The 13746-nt window shown below is 39.2% G+C and overlaps 1 protein-coding gene across 1 annotated transcript in view; it reads left to right on the top strand.

Annotated features, from left to right (window-relative positions):
- POPDC1 (popeye domain cAMP effector 1) overlaps window positions 1-13746 on the top strand; it is a 39888-nt gene that overhangs the window by 20308 nt on the left and 5834 nt on the right. The window contains exons 6-7 of the mRNA XM_081038382.1: window positions 401-568; window positions 1651-1792. Of these exons, the coding sequence (XP_080894508.1) occupies window positions 401-568; window positions 1651-1792 (310 nt within the window). The remainder of the gene's footprint in view (window positions 1-400; window positions 569-1650; window positions 1793-13746) is intronic.

Consider the following 13746-nt stretch of genomic DNA (forward strand, 5'->3'; position numbering starts at 1 on the left):
AAACCAGTTCACGACTCAGTTGTTTCATTACTGTGTGTTTGCAGAGTCAACTGGCAGAACGTCTTTCATGTATTATTACTTCGCCTCACAAATCTTACCTTAGGTCCTTTGCTTGAAACTGTATTCTTAAACCTCTGTTGTAATCTTCGGGGTGTAAAGAAATATTGAGCCATGAATTGTATGTCCAATTGGAACATCAGCCTAATGCTTGGTTTTAAAAATGATCTAATATGTAGTTACAGAAGCTTGCATATGTGGATCTTATTTTAATTTAACTAATATGACAAATCATTGCTATAATAATATCCACTAAGTTATTCTATTCTTCCCTTCCCCCAAATTGCTATCATCATAATTCATATACATAGATGTACTTTTTTCTTTCTATGTTCTTTGGCAGGTCACCATTATTGCAGATGATAACTGCAGATTTTTATGCTGGTCAAGAGAAAGATTAACTTACTTTCTGGAATCAGAACCTTTTCTATATGAAATATTTAGGTATCTTATAGGAAAAGACATTACAAATAAGCTCTACTCATTGAATGACCCCACCTTAAATGATAAAGTAAGTGTTTTTCTGAGTGTGTTTATTTTGTTAAATAAATATGTATAGTGAGGGATACCTCACTTTATGCAATATACCGGGGGTGCCAAAAAAATGTATGCACCGGACTTGTATTCATCTTTTGTTATCCATATATACTAAGCATTACAATTTTAATAGTTTTTTCCTTTCATAAAATGTGTACACATATTTTTGGCACCCTCTGTATATTTTTCTGATTTTTCATTGACTAGTTATATGTTAAGTAGGGATGCTATAATTCAGAGAACCTTCAGGGAATCATTTCCCAAGAGCAAGGGAATATTTTGTAATTATTATATTTGCCGTTACCTAGAGGTGTCTCTAAATGTCAGAATCTCCATTTGTGGTGATGAGGTGCTATCTTCCTCATAGAGAGTCTTCTAAGTGACCTAAGGAAGTTGGTAAGTGAGTAGGAGGGAGTGGGGAGTGCAGTCGGCCAGGGAAGCCTGGGCGGTGGGGGTGCTGGTGGGGGTGGGTTACAGACTGAGAAAGGCTGACAAACCTCAGTGAGCAGGAAGTTGGCATTTTAACCCTGGTGTCTTCCTGTCTTCCTCACCCTCCTATCAGGATCACTTCCAGAAAGCCCCTAAGTGATAAGAAAGGTATGGGATGGAAGCCTGTGGCAATTCAGTTAGGAATTTCAGAGTTGTATAGGTCTTCAACAATTTGCAATTTGATCTTCATTTCTTCATGTTTGTTTAGAAGGAAACTAAAATAATCACAGAAGAGAACGTTGAAAACATTGCTTCTGTGATAAGTACTGTTCTCCAGGGACTATGAGTATGGGATATGCTCTCTTAGGGTCATCTTATCTAGGCTGTTTATCAAATCAGGTTGGTGCTTATTATTTTTCAGGTTCATAAATAGGCAATTGAGTATATTAAATTTATTATAATGTATGTGTAGTAATATAATAAAAATTATAGCTAACATGTATGAGGTATTTATTAGGTTACTATGTACCAGTAGTCTTTTATTTCAAGGAAACATAAATGCTGCTGACAGGGAATATATGCTCTAAGTCTTATAGATGTCATAAATCTTACAACTTTGCTTTGCAGAAGACCAAAAAGTTGGAACACCAGCTCAGCCTTTGCACGCAGATCTCCATGCTGGAAATGAGGAATAGTATAGCCAGCTCCAGTGACAGCGAAGATGGCTTACATCAATTTCTTCGGGGCACCTCCAGCGTGTCCTCTCTTCGTAAGTTATCCCTAAACTGATAATACTTTGGGATTCTGATGGATGTCATTGGAAATAGACAAATGACAACTTTGATCAGAAAAATAATTTTGCAAGTAACTATTTGGTAACCTAAAGGTATCAATAGAAATAATCAATTTTTCTATATTGCGCACCAGCTAAAATGCAACTGTAGAACTTTTATCTCTATTTCATAAATTGTTTTGCCATATAATTTTCTTAAATACTGGTTCACTGGAATAATGTTAAAGAGATTCTCATGGTTTACTGGATATTCAGCTTTGTTGTTTTCAAGATTTTAGTTCTAGCGAAAGTCTAGACCTAGTAGTGTGTCAAAAATGGCGGCAAGCACCTGCTGGATGTTTTACTGCTGGCCTGGTTATCTAAGTGTGAGCACCAAGAGTTAACAGGTGATCTAATAATGGAATATTCCTAGAGTAGGCCACTCAACACCCCTGTGAGTCACCTCATTCACACATCCATCAAGAGTCAAATTTTCCAAAATCCTTCCATTGTTTAGATTGTTGTAAAACATTTTAAGCAGCAATGACGACACAGATATTGATGATTAATAAGTAAAATGAGAGAAACTAAATTATTTCAAGAGTTAATTGCTAAAATTATTTCAATAATTATTCCTAGAATGATAGTATAAGAACTTTGAACAAATTCATGTAAAATAACAAGAAGATAAATTCTCCCATTGCATAGACTGAAAACTATTAATATTTCCAATTGTATGTTAATCCAGAGTAACTTTTAAGTAAATACAGATACACATTCAACAATCCTAAATGTTTATGTAAATGATCTTCCAACTTTGGATGCTTTAGATAAATTGGATTAAGGATTTTAAGTATTGCATGGTCAGGAGAGCCTGGACTTGACAAGACCATATAATTGGTATAAGCTTCCAAAGCAAAGTCTAGGCATAGAAATGCTCTGTGGACCTAAAGAAGATTTCAGAAGCAATACAACTGAGAAATTGGAAATGGTTGTATTTTATTCCCAAGTAACTTTTTGAAAGTAACTGAGTTTGACCAAACTATGCAATCTACTAGCATATCAAATGTTTCCCTGCCTTGTTAAAACAGTTTGGTGGTCAATAAGCATTTTCAGCTGGACCCATCTTAATTGCATGCATAGTGATTACTATATTGAGAAAGTCAGCAGAAAGGGAATTGCAGTTTAATATTGTATGAATTATTTTTCCTACAGAATAGCTTATTTTTGTAGTTCTTACTTTCCCCCCTTAGTTCTACACTCTTGCTTAGAAAGCACCGACAACAAGCAGTATATAATGAGCATTTATGAGCATTTGTTGTCTTAAAATCAGTTTTGTTTTTCTGTAGTATTTTATTATATAATCTAAATATTTTGGGGGTAAAAACCATTTTAGAGGGAAAAAAGTTTATGTAGAGTATGTTGTTTAAATACAATTAAAATATGTTTTCAAGGTGGGGGGAGGGAGATGAGGGTAATGGGGATCAAATATATGGTGATGGAAGGAGAACTGACTCTGGGTGGTGAACGCACAATGGGATTTATAGATGATGTAACACAGAATTGTACACCTGAAATCTATGTAATTTCACTAACAATTATCACCCCAATAAATTAAAAAAATATATATGTTTTCAAGATTAATGTTTGTATGGTACTTGCCGCCGGAAACCTGTATTTCCAGGTGTTCAGTGGATTGACCACACATGTTATGCACCCAGACCTGGGTCTTGCTCTAATACTTATTAGATGGGTGACTTGGAGTAAGTCCATGACCTTTCTAATCTGACCTGAGCTGTCCTGTCAGCACAGGCCTACATCTGGTCATAACTCCTGGCGTATTTCTTTCCCTATTCCTTATAGTAAATCATGAATTTTATCCAAACAGCCATTCCCTGCATGGATTATTCAAACTTCAGTGTTTGTAAAGAAGTGTGCTGCCTGTGAGTGCAGGCTCACATTTCAACTTCTAGTCCTCTTGTTCCGTTGTCTAGTTGTACTTTGCTCTACTAAAAACAACCTGCTTAAGTTGTTTAATTATTTAGCCTCAGGTTTATTATGCAAGATCTTACATATTGATGATACCAATGTATCTAGCTACATAACTATGCGTATTTCTTAGTGAGTGTGTGTGTGTGTGTGTGTGTGTGTGTGTGTGTGTGTGTGTGTGTGTGGATTGCACGACAAAGCCACAGTCTTGCCTCCCTCTGATGAGTCCTCATTCTGAGTCTCTCAGCTTCACTCCTGCAGTTTAATGAAAGACGTTAGGATGTAAGCACAACACTGACACTGATTATGAATTATTTAATTCACTGTAGCACGTAATTCATTAAAAACTGGTTAGTTCTTATTTTTTTTACTTAGGTTTTAGCTCAGAACTACTGAAGGCTATTTTTGTTTTTCTTCTCTCAGACCCATCAATGTGTCATCTACTTCTCCGTATTACAAATTACATTTCTTGTAAGACAGAGAATACAAAACCAACCTCTTAGAACTGTTAGGCTGACGTAACAAAATTTATCACATGTTGAGCATGTAGTAGATCTTAGTAAATGGTAGGTCCCTAAAACTAGTGACTAAGCGCTTATTATTCCAGGTTTCTGATGTGCACATGGGACAGCCTGGCAGCTGCTCTCAGTGGTGGCATCAGCTTTGTGATGCTAATGATGAACAAAGAACGAACATTAATTGACAGTAGCAACTATTATTTTTTTCAGGCACTCTCTATACATAATCACATGTAATATTCACTATAATTCTGCACAGGGGGAGGTATATTAGCTTTTGCTAGATGAGGCGGCATTAGCAGACGCCTCCCCACCCCAATCTCTGCCTCTGATGAACAGGCTGCTTTCTCACTCATGTGCACACTGGGTCCCGCTCCAGGCTGGTGCCCAACTCACTCTGAGACGCCGAAGGAGCAAGTACTGTTTGGGTCACTGCCTATCCTGGCAGAGGGAAGACAGTGGTGGCAGAATCATCCAATGGCTCTTATGCCCCTGCTTGGAAGTGGCACCTGCCAGCCACTTCCACTCATGTTCCCTGCACCAGAGAAGTCACTTGGCCAGAACCGCCATTAGTGAATGAATCTTCAACCCTGCAGGGGCTGCACAGGAAGGGTCCTGATGAGGGAGGGAAAGCAGGTATTTTGACAATAACACTGGATCCCAGTGAATAATATTGCATTTTACAGATGAGGACACTGGAAATATGAGATGCTTATTCACTTGTTCCAGTTCCACAGGGGGAGGTACTGGAATACAAACCTAGGTATCCCATCTGATTCCAAAGCCCATGCTGTTAGACCATATCGTCTCTATGTCTTAAAAAGAAAAGAAATGCATATAACATTTGACTAGTGTTTTATAGTTTACAGGTCACTTTCACACCCATTGTTGCATTTGAACCTGATTCTGATTCCTTTCCAGTTGTGTCCGCCTGCACTCAGTGAGGAGGCAGTGGCTCGCCCAAAGTCACTTCTTTCCCTTCAGTCCTACTTCGTTGGAGAAGCCTACCATCCCCTGATCTGTCATTATGACCAAGTAGTGCTGCAAACAGGTGTTCGTAGATTGCTTAATTTTCATTTCAGTGAAAATTTTTGCCTTATTCTTTGTACAAGAGTTCTACATAGGAACATTTAAAATTATCCAATAATATTCTCCAGTCGTTTAGCTTTTGGTTAGCTTTCACTTTGTCTTGTGTGTATTTCCAGAATTACGAGCAATGCTACTCTCTAAAAATTAAATTTATTTTATATCTTTTCTTAATTAAATGACTTTTACATGATTCAAACTAGTCATTAACTCAAATACCGAAGTAGATCTAAACAATAAATTGCATGTGAACACTTCTCATAATTATTTTTCAAATCAGTATCAGCATGTAGCCACTGCGTTTTGTTGATACACCTCTAAAGTCTCTTTTAATCTCTGGGCTCCCCCTTCATCTCTCTCTGTCTCTCTGTGTGTATTTCTGCGTTTTTGTTTTGTTTCGGGCTTGTTTGTTTGTCCTGTAGAACACTGATTCTTACCCAGAAATGTGCATAGGAATGAGCTGGAGATCTTCTTAAAGATTCTGATGCAGGCTGGGGTTAGGGGCTGGGAGTCCACCTGTTTGACAGATATCCAGGTGATGCCAGTGTGGCTGGCCCAAGCACTACACTTCTGAGTGGCGATGCTGTAGAATTCCATACATTCTGGAATTTTGTTGATTGCATCCTCCTGGGGTAATGAAGATGTTTCTTGTATTTCCTGTCCGCTAGTAGGTAGACCTAGGAGCTTGCATAGATTCTGGTGAAGGCACTATTTTAAAGATCTTGACCAGTATGGGATATAGGGCTACAAACATATTTCATAACATACATAATGTTCAGTTAAAGAGAAATGCAGTTCAGGAAAAGGTGAAGGGAAACTTTAAGTGAACTATTTCAATGAAATTTCTACTGATCCCATTTCTCATGTTGTGCTCTGTTGTTATACGTCACCTGATGCTAAATCCAGAGCAAAATCGCTACTCTTTGCTCCACAGATTCTGTATTCCACATCAAATTATCTTTTAAAGGGAAGAAAGTGAAGTAACAAGATAGCCTGAGGAAAAAAAATAGTTCCTATCTGTTGATTCAGTGCCTTTTAACCCAATTAATTTAACTCTTTTTGCTTGCTTCATTTACTTGAGTTTCATGGTTGGAAGTGTGATTGTGTGACAGGAGGACCAGAAGGGACAAGGTGTTCAGAACATGTGAGAAGGATTGCATGCTCTCATATGGATATAAGCTTTCTTCTCTCTGCTCCTGGACCAAGGTGCTTATCAGCGTACCTGGTCATCTTATTGTCTCTTCTCTTCCGTGTGAGGTTTAGCTCATTACATGCAATGTATAAACACACACACACACACACATACACACACACACACACACAGATTGATTGTACTTGGCAGTTCCATCACTGATAAGTGATGCTGAACACAGGCATTGTCATGGCAACAAGAGGACAGATTATGTTTCCTTTAAAGGTGCAGAACTGTTATTTAATTGGGCTTAAATAACCTATTGTTTGGTTTATTTGTTTGCTTCTTAAATCCTGAGTCAGTTGGAACTCATCTTTAAAAGATTTTGTTAGTATAAACCATCTGTTTTTTTCAGAAATTATAATTAAAATCTATTATTTTAAAAAGACACTATGAAATATTTAGAGAGAGATTTCTTACTGACGAAAAAAAAAACCTTTTCAAGTATTGTTTTGTTATTAACGTCAAGATGGTTCTCTGGACAGTTTACTAATTGTATATGACCTACTCACACAAATATGTTTCAAGTCAAGTTAGCTTGCATCCAGTTAGTATTCTTGTCTGCAAACACTGGCAGTGTATCTGACATAATGAGCTTCTCTCAGCTCTCTTACCTATTTATTTTCCTAGAAAGATACAAAAAAGCCAATACAGCATTCTTAGTTTCAAGGTTGGTTTCATAAAATAATCTGTTCAACTCAATTTGTATTTCATTCCCCTTGTGAAGAACTGTAGACTCATAAATAACAAACTTTACATGAATTATACAGAGAGGTAGAGAAAAGGAGATGTGATCAGGCTGCAGGAATACAGAAGAGCCCACAAACAATTCTCAGACCCACCAAGATGGCCAGTGGAAAGCAGCACCCCCTACTTTGTAAATGAGTAGAGTACAGTTTGGGGAGGTTAAATAACCAGGTCAAGGCTACTCGGCTGGCCCTAAAACAAAGAAGTGTTGAATTGTTTCTAAGTTCTTGCTTTGTTTTTTTCCTTACCAATATCCATATCCATACGTGGGTATAAACTTGTTTGGGGATATTCACCCACTGCTGGAGCAGGAGGTACACCCTGACCACTTCATACGTGTCCTCGTTTAATCTTCACAAACACCCAGTGAGGTACGTGCTGCATTTTCCCCTTTTGGGGTTGAGGACTATGACATTTATCTCCTCTGGGCCTTTGGTCCCCCAGCCAGTAAGGCAGTAGGGGCTGTGCTCTCTGTCTCTAGGACCCCCTCCCTCCACCAATCCATTAGATGGTCTCTATCCTCCCACATCATTTTCTCACCTGTAAAATGCCTGTAAAGGGATTTGATAGTTATACATGTGTAATCTTTTAATCAAAAAGTTGAAAATTATCAAGTAAATATATATACATAGATACCAAACAGTGAAAAAAAAGTCTTTCAATGAAAAGAACTGACCCCCGCCGAACTACTCCCGAGGAGCAATCACATTGGAACAATTTTTGTCCAAAATGCTAAATAATATGCTGTTATTTATTGATTTAGCCACATAACCTTTATCACTAACTTAGCTCACTTTTAATTTACTATTCCCCATCTGCTCAGTGTGGTGATGTCACTAGTTTTTATCCTTTTATTGTTGACTTTTGTAACATTAAATAACACACTAAAGCTCTATTTCTTTTTCTCTCTGAAGCATTTTTAAGGTGAGAACTGTAGCATCACTAGACTGTCTTATTCTTTCTCCCTTCTACCTTCAAACTGTTGTGGATCTCTTCTTTAACTTTTAAATAATCAATAGCGTATATATTCTGTTCTCTTTTCTTTTTCTTAATTTTTTTATTGTGATAACATACACCTAACAAAATTTACCAGCTTAACCGTTTTTAAGTGTACAGTTCAGTGGTATTAAACATTCCATTCTCTTTAATAACTGCAGTTAGGTTTTCCTTGCTTTATCTATGAGTTATTTTGCAAAGCTTAAAGCAAATAAACAATGTTGACATTATTATGCTTTATTCAGAACAAATAATGGGCTGTGACTACATGTCTTTAATTTTGGTTCCAGTGTCATGACTCTATTCAAAGGAGACTGTTCCTAATATCAAGTACAAACGGATTCTGCTTTTGTACACAACACAAAAATCATACCAATTTACTTCGTGCTTTGACCCTCCTTTTTTCCCTAATTTTTTTTTATTCTTATCTTTGCTTGTGGGGCTATCTCATTCACTATATCCCCAGTATCATCTAGCTTCTTATCCATTCCTTTAGGTGAATTCCCTTTCGTTCCTTCTTAAAACCACTGAGTGATTGCTTCATATTTGAATCATGCCTTTTCATATTGCTTTTTGTTTTTATGGGTATCTCTAGCTGCCTTTCTTTTTCCTTATCCTTGCATTTCTTTGTCTTATATCTTCATTCTCTCAGTTCAGCAATTCCGTATTCCCTTTTTCTCAGAGATCTTTCTCCCATTCTCCTCCCTCACCCTAGACTGGTCATTCTCTCGGTCTGTTACACGTCTGCTATCCTGGAAATGCCTTCTCTGTTCTCCTGAATTTGTCCACCATCTCTGAGGTTCTAGAGCTTTCTCTTTGGGGCAGGAAGTGGCTGCAGGACTGGCGCTGTTCCTTGGCGGCACACGCCTGTTGCCATGCAGCTCAGAGCCCTGAGTACCCATCTGAGTAGTCAGGCATCGGCCTGAGGATGACTCCTGGGGCCAGAGAAAACCTCCTCATGGGAGCCACTAACTTCCTCCAACCTCCCCAATTGCCCTAATTTGTCACTGCTGGTGCTGAGTCCCTCTAAGGAAAATTAGGTACAAAGGCCATTCCTACCCTTCAACATTATTGTTCAGAAAGCTTCAATCCAAACTCAATTTCTTTAGTTTAGAAATATCTCATGATCTCAATTAAAATTTTTTAAATTTAGAAATAGCTTATGTAAATAATCAGAGGCAGGACAAAGGATGATCAGCCTTTCTAGCAAAGAAGCCATTAAATCCTTCCCCATCTCCATTCATCAAAAAATTGTATAATCTAATTAAAATTCTAAACCCCTGTAAGGTTTTTTAATTACTTGCTAAAGCTGTTGGCCAGATGGTTAAACATAATAGAATAAGAACACCTTGAAAGGAATGAAGAAAATGTCATCCGAGTTCAAAAGAGGAGGGATGGGGGAACTCTTACATTATACTGGATAATTTACAAAAGTGTGGCTCCTTTTTAGCAAGTGTGTTTCTGAAGCAAAGAAAAAAGTCACTTGATGAACTTCATGTCATAGTACTGTATGAAGATCAAATTTGATGTCGCTTATTTATGCTCTGGACTGGGGTGACCTTCACTGGTCATTTAAGACCAATACATACGTCTGTTTAACTTTGACTTGCTAGGAGAGGCTCTTGGTCTCTCATAATTGGAAGCACACTGAAATGGAAAGAAGCTTACTAAGGACCGAATTCTATCAAAGGGGATTTCTTTTACCTGATTTTTTACTGTGCAAGGTGGAAATTTTGACAGTTACACAAGAACTCCCTGGTTCACATGTGGTTCCTGACTAGGGACTTTAGGGAGACAGAAAAGGGTCTGGTGGGATGGCCTGAGTCCATCCTTCACAGAGGCCCATGGCCAGTTTGCACTTTCCAAACGACCCTCAAGGACGTGCAGTGGGTTTTAAAAGCAAGCCCCTGTCCCCATCACTTAGGATCCGATACTAGCTGCTGTCGGAACAGGTCTGCTGAGGAAAGACTGCTTCCCGGATCCAAATCCCGTGTGTGTCCATGGTGGTGTCACCTGCTGTGCTCTGGCCCGAGTGGAAGTGTCTTCTCTTTGGTTCCGGGCTCCTCTAAGTCTCAGTCTTCTACAGTTGCCCAAGCCCATGTTTGTGAGTTTGAGTTTTTCTTTCTCAACCACGGAATTGCTGCATGGTGCTACGGTTCTCTTTCTCACCTGAACACACTGGGAATGTGGGGTACAGCTCTAGTAAGTTCTGCTCCCCTGGCTGTGCCTTCTCTGTGGGAGGGACTTGTAAGTCTTTTGGACAGAAGTTTGTTTTTTCTACCTGGTATAATCTGAAACATCCCTCAAGCAAGGGTAACTCTTGACATAACTGTTTTAACAATTTCGGGTAAGGTATTGGCCCTTCTGAGCAAATTTCTGATGATGATCAGTGCATAAAATTAATGAAAACCCAGGCAAACATGTAGAAAGAATTTATTAATGTTCAACTTGTGAAATGTGAATTAGTTCCCTTGAAGCAGAATATTCTCTCTTTGTGTGTGTGTGTGTGTGTGCATACTCCAGATTGGGTTTGGATTTATAGTGGACAAAATAATGATTTCTAGCAGTGTAGTAATGGCCTCTAAGTCTTTCCACTGAACCAGCAGGTCTCCCACTGAGATTGGAGAACATGGGTCTCAGGCCAGGGGAGCCCGTCGCTCCCCTGAGGGGAAGCCCGCCTTTCTTCTGGCCATGACATCTGCAGAGTCCCAGGTAGGGCCAGGTGCTTGGCCCTTGGTGGGACAGGAGGCCCAGGCTACCTGAAGTTGGTACAAAGTGTGGATACTCTCTGCAAGCGGCGGATTCCTATCGAAGGGCCAGGCAGCCTGCTGGCACTGAGTAGCTTCTGGCAGTTACAAGTCAGGCCGAGCTGCCGATGCCTTCAGTGCATGTCGGGCTGCAGAAAGAGCAACAGGCGCCGTTGTTGTGGGAGCTGAGATCTGGGGGGATTTGTGGGCTCTAACCCAGCCACAGAGCCTGAAATGAAATGTGTGAGGGATATAAATGATAAATGTCCAACTAGTACATTGTTTTGTGCACCTGAAATGAATTTAAAAAAAAGAAAAGAAAAAAGTAAACGCACACCAACAAAAAGTGAATCTAGTATTCTCCAGGTGAAAAGAGCATTAGTAGAAAAATGCAATCTCACAGGCTGTTACAGCCACCTGGTTTATCCTGCCTGAATATGTTTCAAAGTAGTGCACTCCCTGGTGAGAAAAGGCATTCATCCATAGCAGTTCCCCCACTCTGTTTGCTTTCACTGGTTGTTCAGGTTCTCTTTGCTCTAGCTTCTGAGTATAAAGTAGAAATGATAGTATGGATGAGATAAGGATGAATTACTCTGAAAAGTGCATCGAGTTCCTGACAAATAAGAGTCAGACTACGTCCAATTCCTTTTTATTTCCCAGCATTTAACCCAGCCCCTAGCACCTGGTCGTCACTCGAAGATTCTTTTTGCTGATTGGATGAAAATTTGGTAGCAGATGATGTTATTGACGAACCTTATTGACAGTTACTTGAGGGGACAGTACACTTATTGCTGTAAACAGTCCAATCAGGCAATTATATGAAAGTGATTCCCCTTAGGACATGATACAAAATAGTGGGAACAGTCCTTCTCCACAGTGAGGGCTTACTGTTGAATGCTGGTGATACTCCACTAATAGGGTGGGTGCTTGACCCATCAGAGATGAAATATTATGGCCGTGCAACTTTCCCACCTCCTCACAATCAGCTTTCTGAAGGCCCAGTGCAGCATTTCAGAGGAGTGATTTTTTTTCATATGCTAAGTAGTTATGAAGGATTTGGCTATATGTAGGGTGCTTCTAAGAGGCTGCAGGACAGAGGAGGCTGTGGTTACAACCCTCCAGGTGCTTGTTTTCCAATAAGGGAGAGAGGCAGGTGCTTGGGACCATATCTGGTACAGAATGTGTAGGGCTGTTGTTGTTTAGAGGAGAATACAGTCTCCCCACAGAAGGATACGGGAAGACTACAAATGAAAGGAGGTGGGGTTTGAACTCCACCTTGAGGAATGGACAGGAATGTGGTAGGGGGGATGTGAGTGGAGAGACCATTCCAGGAGGAGAGAAAAGCAAGAGGAGAAGAGGGAAAGGATGGGTTGGATTTGGGGAACAATGAGTTTATTAGAGCTTGGAGTAGATGGGAAGAAGGCCCAACCTGACGACCCCTGGATGTCACGCCCACACTGTGGATGACTCTTGCCTTACTATCTTTAATGTTATATAATAACTACCACAGCTCTTCTTTTCCCAGGCAGACATAGTGAGAACAGAATAAGTTTTTTCACAGAGAAGCTAAAAGTTTTTGGAAAGTTTACACTAGGTCATTTCCAGCAGTTCTGGGTCCTCTCTTCATTCTCTCTCATTGGAAAACAAGCAGTGATTGGTGAGGTAGTCAGCGGGTCAGATAGTATTTTGGCCCCAATGTACATAGACGCCTTGGGATACTGTAGAATGTCATCCCTGGTTTGATAGATGGGCTTAAACACTAGAGATCAACTAGTCCCACTTCCCCAGTCAAAATAAACTGGACGTGTTTCTCTTATGTGTGTTATACAATTATGTCTGAATGATCTACATTATTGATTTGGTTTAATGCTCTTAGAAATACCATCTTGTTTGTTCTGAGGGTTTTATCTGATTGCAAATACTCATCCTAAGTTAATATTTCATGAGACTCAATCATAACTTGAGACTAGAAGTACTATGAAGGAAGCCATGTCTATTGTTTTTTTTTGAAAAAAAAAAAAAAGATGGTTGTGCTACACTCAGGGCAGTTTAGATTGAGAAACACAACCCCCTATTCAAGCACTAGTCTCATTCCCTTTATTTGCCATCCCTGTGGACAATGATGAATTTTAACAAATTTTCTAATTATTTAGGCCAGTGCCCTCCAAAGAGCATATTAATACATTCGTTTTCTTGATTTCCAAACATTTACAAAGTGTTTATTCCCACGCACTGATCTAAGGAAGAACTTTACAAATATTAATGCATGTAGTCCTCCTGACAGCCATAGGAAGTAGATAGTATGATTATCCCTGTTTCACAGACAGGGAAATCAAGGCACAGAGTAGTGAAGTAACTGTTCAAGGTCACACAGACAGTGTTCACGAGTAGATATGCAAACTGGAGGTTGTGTTTGGTATGTTTGATGTCACCTTTATGAAAAAGGATAAAAAGAACGTGCCTGGGAGGATTCTGCCAGGCTGTGTTTCGTGACAGAATTAGGTTCTTGGGCCATTTTAATACACGCTTATTTTCTACTGTTTATGTCAGTTGTCTTTCAAGAAATTCAGTATTTTAATTGACTGTAAATGTTTGAAGATGAACAATTTCTTTGTATGTACAAAAAACATGTAAGTGATACCAAAGTCCAGGCCTGTATAATTATGATCTTTTTAT

This window comes from Rhinolophus hipposideros (genome assembly GCF_964194185.1).
Source record: "Rhinolophus hipposideros genome assembly, chromosome: 3".
NCBI lineage: Eukaryota > Metazoa > Chordata > Mammalia > Chiroptera > Rhinolophidae > Rhinolophus > Rhinolophus hipposideros.